Consider the following 12,311-nt stretch of genomic DNA (forward strand, 5'->3'; position numbering starts at 1 on the left):
ACAAGTTACTTAGTGCACTATTAGCATGAGAAAAGGGTTAATACAATAGTGGTTAAGAAGGAGGAATTAGCTATCAGAAAGCAAAGACTAGCCTAGCAGTACACGGATACCAGTGAACAGCAAAGTGTTAATGATATGGACACAAGTGCAGGAATGTTGTGAGATTCCATACAAGTAAATCAGATTGCTCACTGTGGTTCTCTAGTAACTGCTAGGTGTGAATGCTGTCCAATTGACATAGCAATTTCAGAGACACACTACTCTGTCCATTCTCCTTTCCTTTCTTTCTTTTTTAATGGGGAATTTTTTGTTTGTTTGTTCCTTTGGGTATTTTAACTGAACCAATAAAGGCTATATTTTAATACGTCCCATTTTGGGTAGGTTATACTCCCCTACTCTGAGTTTATACTGTCTGAACATTGCCCTATTCTTTCACCTTGGTAATTGATTTTCCACCACACCCATCTCCTTCACCTTCATTTCTCTCTGCTCCTCTAATAGTTAATTTTAGCCTTGCCCTGTGATTGACAGCCTGCCTTCCTATCAACTCCAGGGCGGGTTTTTCCTCCCTATTTATTCTTGGCTCACAGTCACACCAGTGCTTGCTATTGCCTTGTGCATACTTGCTTTTTTCTGTCGCTGTTATTACTTGTATTCTAATCCTTGACCTCTGGCTTTCCCTATTGACTATTGTTTTGGACTTCGATTTAGCACTGCATTGCTCGACTGTTTCCTGACCCTTAGCTAGCTGACCTCCCTTTGTTGTTGTTCGTCTTGTCTGCGTTTTGTGTACCACATATATAGGAAGGGATTGTCTTCGAGTTGCTGCCTATTACGTAGGATAGGGTCTGGCAATAGGAAGGGACAGTGGGGGGCTTCAGCTTAGGGCTCACTGTCTCTTGTGCCCCGCCCCAGGGTTTCTAGCAGCTACTGGGGAATTGCTGTCCTAGCAATTCCATAACAACTACACTATAAAATGCCTTCTCTAGTGCACTAAAGCCAAGTAGCGTAGTGCAATTATAGCCAAATAGTGCCCTTTGATCCAGATACAAGGTGGGTACAGTCAACCAAACTCCTCTAGCCCACCTCAAAGGCTGGACACTGATTAGGGGGGGGGGGCCTGTGTGGTACCTGATGGTAATTGTAGTTGTTCCCTTAGGACATGTCCAGTTGGAGAGGGATCCTCTCACTCTGAGCCGCTTGGTGATGTTTGAAGGAACCTTATGAACAACTCAGGAGGCAGTGGCGCAGTTTAACCAAGATTAAATTTGCTCACAGAACTCAGAACAGTAAAAACAGTGAACGACGTTAAAACAAAGCATGTAAGAAAGTCGCATAATGCACTTTTTGTTCAAATCCACCCCATTCTGAATTTTTTTTCCAGTTTGCCAGTACATTGTACAGAATAGTAAATGGTAGCATAATGAAGAAAAATTTGTCCTGGAAACATTAAGATCTCATATGGCTCAAAGTGGAAAAATAAAAAGTTATGGAGTTTGGAGGGAGTCAAAACCAAATGTGTAGCTGTTATGTCAGTCCAGGTAGCTGCAACGGGGCTAAGGAACAGCAGTAGGGAATCTCGCCCTGCACTACTCCCACTAGCTATCCTGGTCCCTGCCTCACGGGTGTGGGTCGGCTGTACTCAGGCTAAGCCTGACCCCGACAGCTCCTCTCTCACTGACACCGTAGGCCTAGAGGGAAGTGGGAGAAGGAATGCCCTATAAGATCTCTAGGGGCTGGAGACTAAAGGGGGTCACCCCTAACGAACAAGTGAAGCTGCTACTGACAGGGACTGACAAGGGTGTGCGCTGACTAACAACACAAGCAGCACACAGGAAAAATGTGGGAAAGGATTCCCCCAAACCAATATGGGAAGGAACCTTACACTAGGAAACAAACACAGGGAAACTGAGTAGAAATCAAAGGATAAGACAATTCACTCACACAGTCAATTATACACAGAGGGAGGATTGGTGAACACAGAAGGGAAAACACACAAACCAACTCGTTCACCCAAACACCAACCACGGAACTTCCTCTATCCAAGATAACCACCTACTCCTCCTGCTAAGGCCTAGCTCTGTATAAGCGACACTCAGCACAGAACCATGGGAGGCATGGGTTTAAATACAGAGTAGAGACCACTCCTCCCAGGTGCAAATGGGAGGACAGACTAATCAACCAGGAGATAAAGCTGCCTACCATCAGTGCGCACGTGCAAGTCAGAAGGTGTGCACCAATACTCACGACAGGACAACCCCGCAGCGCCAGGATGCCACCCCAGACACTGCGCAGCCAAAAACTCCCCAGGTAAGAAAAATAGAAAGTAATGAACCTAAATACTCCTAACAGTAGCAGAGTGGAAGTTTTCCCAGATATACACAATTGCAATGCACAATATGTAATGCGCAGCTTCAAACTGAAAAGAGCTTTCCAGTTATTATACTCTGGTTCTTGATTTTAGAAATAACCTGCACTAATCTTTTGTCTGGAAATACAACAGGGCTCAGGAGTGAGTAAGCACCATGCGCTTTTGAGGCCAAATTTGTTTATTCACACTTCATTGACAGGCAACTGCAGAAGTTCTGAGATAAAATAAAAAATTGACCCCCAAAATATGATGACATCAAACTACTCGCCTTAAGGAATTCATGAGCCATTTTAGTACCAGATCGTTCCAGGTACAAAAACATTGTATTTGTGGGGGTAAACTGCTGTTTGGGTACACAGCAGGACTTAGAAGAGAAGGAATGCTGTGAATTTTGGCTTTTGTTGTATAGAGTTAGACTGAGTCCCCACGTTGTGGAAACGCTGATTTGGTTGCTGCACTTTTTTGAGCCAAAGCCAGGACTGGATTGAGAAGAAGGTAGAAGTATAAGCATTTCCTATATCTTTCCAATTCCTTTTGTAGCCATTCTTGTCTTTGGCTCAAAAACCTGCAGCAAAATCTGAAAGAAAAAACTCTGCTATTCCACAAAGTGGGACCTCAGCCTAAAGCTGGGTTCACACAGGGGTTTTTTTGCCCGGATTTTGACGCAGGCTGCCTCAAAATCCGGCTAGCCACGACTGGATACCGGTGCAGTGCATACAGTGCACTGGCATCCAGTCGTGGTATTCCGCTCCGGATTAGGCCCAAATGAATTGGCCTAGTCAGGAGGGAGTGTTTGTGCTGCATACTGAACAGTATGCTGAGTTCTATAAGGAGCTCCAAGAAAATGGCACTTGGGCAAGTGCAGTAGCGCTTAGAATGGAGCATTACTGTGCACACATGGGATATGAAGCTCCAGGAGTGAGACAAGAGAGGATGTAGGCGGTACAGCAAGTGTGGAGGAAGAAGAGGAAATAACGGAGCATAAGCCAGAGGAGCGTTATTGAGGTATGACGCAGGGGGTGCTAGCTGGCCCTGGCTATTGTGGCATATGCTTGGCTCAAAATCCATTTTCTGAATGATGGAGCCCCTTTTACCTGACCGCTGGTAAGCTGTCCCTATGCAGTTTCACCAGGCATTAGGACAGAAACCCAGAGGGCGGACAGCGGTGCAAGGAGGGGGGGGAACATTGTGTGTGAGTGAGAGTGAGTGTGAGTGTGGGGGGGAGGGGGGTTTGTTTGAAAGGGGAAAGGGATTGCATTAAAGGGATCCCATCATTAAAAGTCAATTTTTTGTCCCTAACACATAGGAATAGCCTTAAGAAAGGCTATTCTTCTCCTACCTTTAGATGTCTTCTCCAGGCCGCCGTTTGGTATATAATCTGGTATATAAGTGGCCATTTTCTTGTGGCTGGCGGGCATGCGCAGTTGGCTTTGTCCTAGGCCAGAGGCCTAGAAGTTTGAAGCCACCGCTGAAAGAAGACACGAAGAAGACCCGTTCCTGAAGAAAATAGAGGCGACGCTGGAGAGTTCTCTTGCAGCATTGGGGACGCCCCTAGTGCTATTTAAGTGTTTGGGCCCGCCCCCAGTGCTGCAAGATTACTCATTTGCATACCGATGTAAACCAGATTATATACCGAACGGCTGCTTGGAGAAGACATCTAAAGGTAGGAGAAGAATAGCCTTTCTTAAGGCTATTCCTATGTGTTAGGGACAAAAAATTACTTTTAATGATAGGATCCCTTTAAAGGTTTGTTAAAAAGCGCAATGAGACAGTACCGTTAATGTTTTATATGTAAAGTAATTGTATTGATGTAATACATCCAACCTGTGCTCACAGTAATGTACGAGTCAGACTAGGTTCATACTTTACAGTTTGTAGTTCTGACAGAAGGACAGATACAGATGAGCATCCTTTATTTGCAACCACCACCTCTTACTGTAATGTTAAAAACAAGATGCAAACTTTATTCCATCCTATTATTTACTGATTTAAATGGAAGATAATATCTGCTTACAATGAACATATATGGTATACAATATTCTTTATGAATCACAGCACTCACTGGAGAAGTTGTAGACCATGCCTCTCCTATATACATTTTTTTCACTTTTCATAACTGGTGCATACAAATGCATATTATGATGTAGAACTTTATGCATAAAGGGATCACAAATGTGGGACTTAGTGGATACCCCTCCCTGCATAATAAGCCTGTTTGTAGCAGCAGAAAGCCACTTCTCTCTCATACGGAATGTAGTAAGTAAACATTAGCAGATATAGTGATAGTAAAATGTACAATATACAGTTTCATGTATTTTCTACTCACAGAATAAACAAAAGAAACAGGATAGCCAGCAGTATCCAAGTGCCAGAGGAGAGACTTGGTATAAAGCTCATGATCCTCCCTGACGTGTTCCTTCTAACAATCTGAATGTAACTTTGCTCCTTCTTCAGTAAGTCCAGCCACAATATATAGCTGTAGTTTACTCCTCTTTGTTCTACTTCCGTCTCTTCTAGAACAGTCATATGATCCCTAAGCCTGGTCACATATTTCAGTGTTGCTATGGAGGGGAATGAGTCATGTTTTCATATAGCGAACAGCGTGCAATATCCAGCACATACAGTATATAAAGCACAGGAGGGAGTTGTGTACTGTATTTAGTGTAAATATAATGTACAGAATACGTTATATTAGATCTTGCATTCCTTATGAACTATGCATGTTTTCCTCTATCTGATGCTCTATATACAAAGCTTCTAAACAATATACACCAAAGCTATGGCTTGAATGTATACAACTATATGACATACAATTGAATACGTTTGCCATTAGTTCTCACTGTAAAAAATGCCTTTAGCACTCAGTTTACTTTTCTTTTTTTCAGGGAAAAATAGTTGATGTATGCCTTAGTAATGAATGTGAATATGTACAAATATGGCTTTGGCCCATAAAAGTCCGAAAAGTCCTTGTATAGTTTTCATATTTCCTGTATGATTTCACAATTATCAATACTGTCGAATAGAGATGAGCGAACACTGTTCGGATCAGCTGTTCCGAACAGCATGCACCCATAGAAATGAATGGAAGTACCTGGCACGTACACTTTGCCGGCGGCCAGTCGCCGTGCCAGTTGCTTCCATCCATTTCTATGGGTGCGTGCTGTTCGGATTGGCTGATCCGAACAGTGTTCGCTCATCTCTACTGTCGAAGTCTATAGTACTGAACTGTCCTTATAGGACAAATTAAAAATCGTTTAAAAAATAAATAAAGCTTGTATAAAAAATGAATAAAGTTATAAAGCCCCAATAATTCCCTTTTCCAATACAAAATGAATTTTATAAAAAAAACAACTGAAAATTTAATAAGAACAATACATATTTGATATCATCGCAACCGTAACAACTTGTACAATAAAACTGAAACAATATTTAACCTACACTGTGAAGTAGTAATTTTTTGCCATCTTACCTTGCAAAGTATGCTATAAAAAGTGATCAAAAAGTCATATGTACCCCAAAACAGTACCAATAAACAGCACAGGTTGTCCCGCAAAAAATAAGCCCTCAACCAACTCTGTCAACTGAAAAATAAAAATGTTATGTATCTCAGAAGATGGCGATGCAAAAATAATTGATTTCATTCCCCAAATGGGTTTTGGTTCTGCAGAATTAGTATCGCATAAAAAATAATATAAATGAGGTATCGCCGTAATCGTACTGACCCGCAGAATAAAGTTAACACGTTACTTATGCTGTACGCTGCATGGTGAAAGATTTAAAATATAAAACGCAATGCCAGAATTGATGGGTTTTTTTATAATACACTAAAAAGAAGTTGATAAAATGTATTAAATAAGTTATAGGCGCCCAAAACTGGTGTAATTACAAAATATATCTCATTCTGCAAACAACAACCCCTATATGGCCACATCACCAGAAAAATAAAGAAAATATAGCATCTAACAATGTGAAGACAAAAACCTCAAAAATCGTCAAATCATTAGAACAAAACTGGATACAGCAGGAGGGGAATATATAAGCTGTGTGAGCGAATATCAGGGGACACCCCAGATTTAGAGCTTATGAGGAAAAAGACACCAGAAATGACTCCCAGAATGACCCCCCGCCCCCCCAATCATAGCTACTGGGGAAATAGGAGGAAATTTGGTGTTTCCGATTCACAGATTACATATTCACACTTCACCATCCACTCTGCATTCATATCTGGAATACTAATCCTCACTACGCCTCCTGATTAATTCTTTGAGGGGTGCAGTCTTCACAATGGGACCAATCCTTCGGGGAATCCACTTTTTTGGCACCTTAGAAACTCTGCAAACATGACATGGCGTCAGATCCCAAACATCTAAATTTGCGCTCCAAAAGCCGCATAGTGCACCTTCCCTTCTGTGCCTTGCTGTGTGCCCGCATTGCAGTTTTATGCCCACATGTATGACACCCAGGATAATGTACCTAATGTCATATCTGGGTATAAACTGATATTTGGGCACACAAGCAGGCACAAAAGGGAGGGAGAGTTATTTGTTTTTTGGCCCACAGATTTCAACGGATTGGTTTTTGGACGTCATGACACTGTTGCCATCTCCCGAGTCTCCAGCACACTGCATCAGGGGTTCGTTTCTCAGGTAAGGGCCAAGAGGGTTGTACTATACAGCTATAACTAATCCTAAAAGTAAAAAGTGATAGTAAAAACCTGGTGGTAAACACTGATGCCAACTTATGACAAATGATGGTTTTGGAGTAGAAATTTGTGAAAAAAACCTAATGACAACTGACGCATTTTTACATCATTTTAGCCTCAGGGTGGGTTCACAACCGCACCCCTATCTCCGCTTTGCGAGTTTCCATCTTTTGACTGAGAAACTCGACAGGAGACAGAAGCCCGGGAGTCAGTTTTCAAACCCATTCACTTGAAAGGGTTTGCAAAGTGTCCACCCATGAGCGTCTTGTGCCTCTCCACTGCGAAATCGTTTTTTTAAACCAGACACAAAGTCCCGCATGTCTGACTTTGTGTCCAGTTAAAAAAGCCGGTTTTGTCGTAGAGGCAGAAGACGCTCACGGGCGGACACTTTGCAAACCCATTCAAGTGAATGGGTTTGAAAACTGAATGCCGGGTTTCCGTCTCCTGTCCAGTTTCCCAGGCAGAAGACGGAAATCCACCGGATTGCCTAAAATGGAGACCAGGCGCAGTTGTGAACGTGCCTTCAGTTGTAATGACTAAAGGACAAAAAAGCTGATACTGATGAAATTGACATATGTGAACCTACCCTTAGAAATGTTGTAACTTTATTGCAAGATGTTGCCTTTGTACAATATACTCTTTATGGTTTTCAGAAAGCATAAAGAACAGAGATTATTTCTAGGACATATATAGGTTGAGTGACATGAATACAGGTTTTTCACTATCTGAAAACGCAATGTCCAAAGTCCAAAGGCATTACATCAGTCCTTTCTAGTCACAATGCATTGACTCAAGGTGACTTAGTAATGTAACTTTTATCATTGCTGCTAAGGGCTCGTTCACATCAGCGTTGTGAACTCCGTTATGCAGGTTTCCGTTTCCTGCCTAAAACAGAGGCAGGAGACGGAAACCTGCAGGAGTCTCTCTCACCCATTCATTTGAATGGGTGAGAGAGATGTGCGGCGGTGAGCGTTTTATGCTCTCCACCGCAAAACCGGGTTTTATAATCCGGACTCAGTCGGACATGCAGTGCTCTGTGTCCGGATAAAAAAAATCCGGTTTCGCGGCGGAGAGCATAAAACGCTGACTGCCGCTCACGGCCAGACCTGGTCTGTGCTTTCCGTCTTCTGGCATGCAGAAGACGGAAAGCACAGAACGGAAAGAAGAACGCAGGTGTGAACCTAGCGTAACTCACTACATCACTAGACTTTATTTTTATTTAAATGAGGCAAATGTGCATGTCAGATATCTTGGGCTAGGGCTTACAAGTGTCGTCATGGGGCCATTATCTTCTCCAGCATGTTCTGGTTATAGACTGCAGGTGTTAACTAAACGAGTTGTCTAACCCTGCCCACTATCCATGCCAGCAGCACCCCCTTAGATGCCAACAGCACCCAAAGAAAACCTGCTCCAATAACATGCCAGAAGCACCTAAAGGACCACTGGCCCCCCTTTAGATGCCAGAGGGGGCTCTTTAGATGTCCGAAGCACCCCAAGGACCTTTGGACCTTTCCATTTATGTCAGCAGCACCGCAATGACCCCTTCCCCCCTTAGATGCCAGCAGCACCCTACAGACCCCATCCCCCTTAGATGCCAGCAGCACCCCATGGATCCCTGCCCCCCTTAGATGCCAGTAGTACCCCATTGACCTCTGCCCCCCCTTAGGTGCTAGCAGTACCTCATAGATCCCTGCCCCCTTTAGATGGCAACAGATGTTTCCAGTTATTGAACCCATTTCAACAACATCTGCAAGAGCTGTTATACCAAAGTTGGAAAAGATCTTTTTAGCGTACAGCATACCTGAAACAGGAAAGACCAACAATGGTCCTCCTTTCAATGTTACAGACTTTTGCAACTCATCTTAGCTTCACATACATGAAAATAGAAACCTTACTGGTCACAGGTCAATGGAGAAGAATATCATGCAACAAGAGCTGTACAAGTTCCTTAGACAACACAGGGCTATGCCACACTCTTACTCCACCAGAAATTTCACTCTTTAACCCCTTAGCGACCCTTGACGTAACTGTACGTCATGGGTCGCATGGGGATGTATAGAGCGAGCTCACACGCTGAGCTCGCTCCATACACGGCAGATGCCGGCTGTATAATACAGCCAGGACCTGCCAATAACAGCAGCGGTCGGTGCCCGAGCCGATCGCTGCTGTTAACCCTTTACACACTGCGGTCAAACGCGACCGCAGCGTGTAAACAGCGCAGGCGGCATGGGCGCCGCCATGTTTCCCCGATCGCCGCCCTCCTGAACGTCACATGAGGGCGGTGATCGGTTGCTATGACAGCCGGAAGCCTATTGAAGGCTTCCAGGCTTGTCTCTGCACTAGATCTATTAGACGATGCCAGAGGCATCGTCTAATAGAAGTGCTGGGATTCTGCTATTCACTGCAGTACTGTAGTATTGCAGTGAATAGTATGAGCGATCAGACCCCCTAGGTTTCAAGGTACCTAAGGGGTCTGATCATAAATGTAACAGAAGAAAAAAAAAAGTTTTTAAAAGTATTAAAAAAATAAAAAAAATATAAAAGTTCAAATCACCCCCCTTTCCCTAGATTAGCTATTAAAGTAATTAAAGAACATTAAACATAAACATATTAGGTATCCCCGCGCTCCAAAATGCCCGAACTATTAGAATATTAAAACATTTATCCCGTACTGCGAATGGCGTAGCGGCAAAAAAAATAAAAACAGCCAAAAAGCGGTTTTTTCAACACTTTGCCTCCTATAAAAAATTGAATAAAAAGTGATCAAACCATCAGATCTTTCCCCAAATGGTATCAATAGAAACGTCATCTTGTCTCGCATAAAAAGACACCACAACCAGCTCCATACATGGAAATATGAAAAAGTTACAGGTGTTAGAACATGATGACAAAAAAATTTTTTTCTATTTTGCAAAGTTTATCATTTTTTTAAAAGTATCAAAACATTTCAAATACTATATAAATTTGGTATCACCGCGTTCGTACTTACACGTAGAACACAGGTAACATGTCATTTGTACCAAACAGTGAACGCTGTAAAAATTAAACCCATAAGAAAATGGCGCAAATGCATTTTTTCTCCAATTGCACCTCATTCTGAATTTTTTTCCAGCTTCCCAGTACATTGCACAGCATATTGAATGATGCCATTACAAAGTACAATTTGTCCCGCAAACAATAAGCCATCATGTGACTCTGTGAACTGAAAAATGAAAAAGTTATGGCTCTTGAAATGTGAGGAGGGAAAAACGAAAATGCGAAACCAAAAAATGGCCTGGTCCTTAAGGGGTTAATAGGCCTTTGCATATCAAACTCACCTGAATGCTTGCAAGTCACTGAGGTCAAAGGTACAATAATTACATCAAAACATGGACATTGGGTCACATAAAATATGTTCCATTTCTGTTTCATTAGTTTTTATTTGGATTTGGTATATAGTAGATACATATACAGTATATCAATACAATTCTATTGAAAAGATTACTTATACATAGATGGTATATATTGTAACAATTAAATATATAACAAGTGGTGTAAAAACATTTTAAGACATAGGTATGAGAAACAAAGAGGGTAAACAATATGCAATTAATGTGATTAAGAGGGGGGGAGATCACCTGTGGGCTAAAATTTATTTAAAAAATACAGGTAGATCACTGCTAGGGTGCCTTCACACAGAGTTTACGCTCTGTGTATTCTGTCTACGCTCTGTGTATTCTGTCCATTTTACACGTGTAAAAATACACGTGTAAGATGTAGTTAGCCATTGAGTTCAATGGCTTTTTCGTATAACGCGTGTCTTTTTGCGCGCGCAAAAAGACACGCGTTATATGAAAAAGCCATCGAACGCAAAGGCTAACTACATTTTACACGTGTATTTTTACACGTGTAATATGGACAGAATACACGGAGCATAGACAGAATACACGGAGCGTAAACTCCGTGTGAAGGCACCCTTATTTACATGCAGTGAATCTGTGAACAAACCACATTTCCCATAATTCATCCACCTGCTCTCACTCTCTCTTTACCCCTCCATTCTCCGCTCTCCCTGCAAAGAAATCACAAATAATAAATGACTCCCACATCTGAGGTCACATGGTGCTGTGTTGTTTTGCTTGAAAGTTCACCCAACACCTGTGAGCAGCAAACACAGGGAATCAGAGCAGGCAGGTGCATAATGGAAAATGTAGTTTCTTCACAGTTTCACTTCAAGTAAATAACAGTGATACAAGGAGTCTCAAGTAAAATAAAGCAAGAAAAAAAAAAAAAGGCTGCACAAGGAAATAGTGAGTATTTAGGACTGAGGTGAATGTATTTGCAGATGATTTTTGGAAACTCGATAACCCCTTTAACCCCTTCCCGCCGATGGCATTTTTTGATTTTCATTTTTCTTTTGACTCCCCTCCTTCTAAACCCCATAACTTTTTTATTTCTCCGCTCCCAGAGCCATATGAGGTCTTAATTTTTGCGGGACAAATTTTTCTTCATGATGCTACCATTGTTTATTCTATATAATGTACTGGGAAGCAGGAAAAAAAATCTGAATGGGGTGGATTTGAAGAAAAAATGCATTTCTGCGACTTTCTTACGGACTTTGGTTTTACGGCGTTCACTGTGCAGCCAAAATGACATGTCCCCTATATTCTGTGTTTCGGTACGGTTCCAGGGATACCAAATTTATATAGTTTTATTTACATTTTGACCCCTAAAAAAAATTCCAAAAAGGTGTTAAAAAATTTTTTTTCTTAAAGTCTCCATATTCCGACGGCCGTAACTTTTTTATACATAGGTGTACGGGGATGCATAGGGCGTCTTTTTTTGCGGGGCCGGGTGTACTTTTTAGTTCTACCATTTTCGGGAAATGTTATTGCTTTGATCACTTTTTATTCAAATTTTTATCAGAATCAAAACAGTGAAAAAACGGCGGTTTGGCACTTTTGACTATTTTTCCTGCTACGGCGTTTACCAAACAGGAAAAATATTTTTATAGATAGAGCGGGCGATTTCGGACGCGGGGATACCTAATATGTATATGTTTCACAGTTTTTAACTACTTTTATATTTGTTCTAGGGAAAGGGGGGTGATTTGAACTTTTAATACTTTTTATATTTTTTTTTACTTTTTTTTTAATTTTTTTTTGCATTTATTAGACCCCCTAGGGGTGTTGAATCCCAGGGGGTCTGATCACTAATGCAATGCATTACAATGCTAATGCATTGCAAAAAAATCATCAT

General features: G+C 41.8%; 1 protein-coding gene across 1 annotated transcript in view; it reads right to left on the bottom strand.

Moving 5' to 3' along the window:
- Positions 1–4,798, bottom strand: part of LOC142197740 (cytochrome P450 3A9-like) — a 39,017-nt gene extending 34,219 nt beyond the window's left edge. The window contains exon 1 of the mRNA XM_075268258.1: positions 4,698–4,798. Coding sequence (XP_075124359.1) covers positions 4,698–4,768 — 71 coding nt within the window. The 5' untranslated portion in view covers positions 4,769–4,798. The remainder of the gene's footprint in view (positions 1–4,697) is intronic.
- Positions 4,799–12,311: the final 7,513 nt, after the last annotated feature.

The sequence above is a fragment of the Leptodactylus fuscus genome, chromosome 3 (assembly GCF_031893055.1).
Source record: "Leptodactylus fuscus isolate aLepFus1 chromosome 3, aLepFus1.hap2, whole genome shotgun sequence".
Taxonomy (NCBI): Eukaryota; Metazoa; Chordata; class Amphibia; order Anura; family Leptodactylidae; genus Leptodactylus; species Leptodactylus fuscus.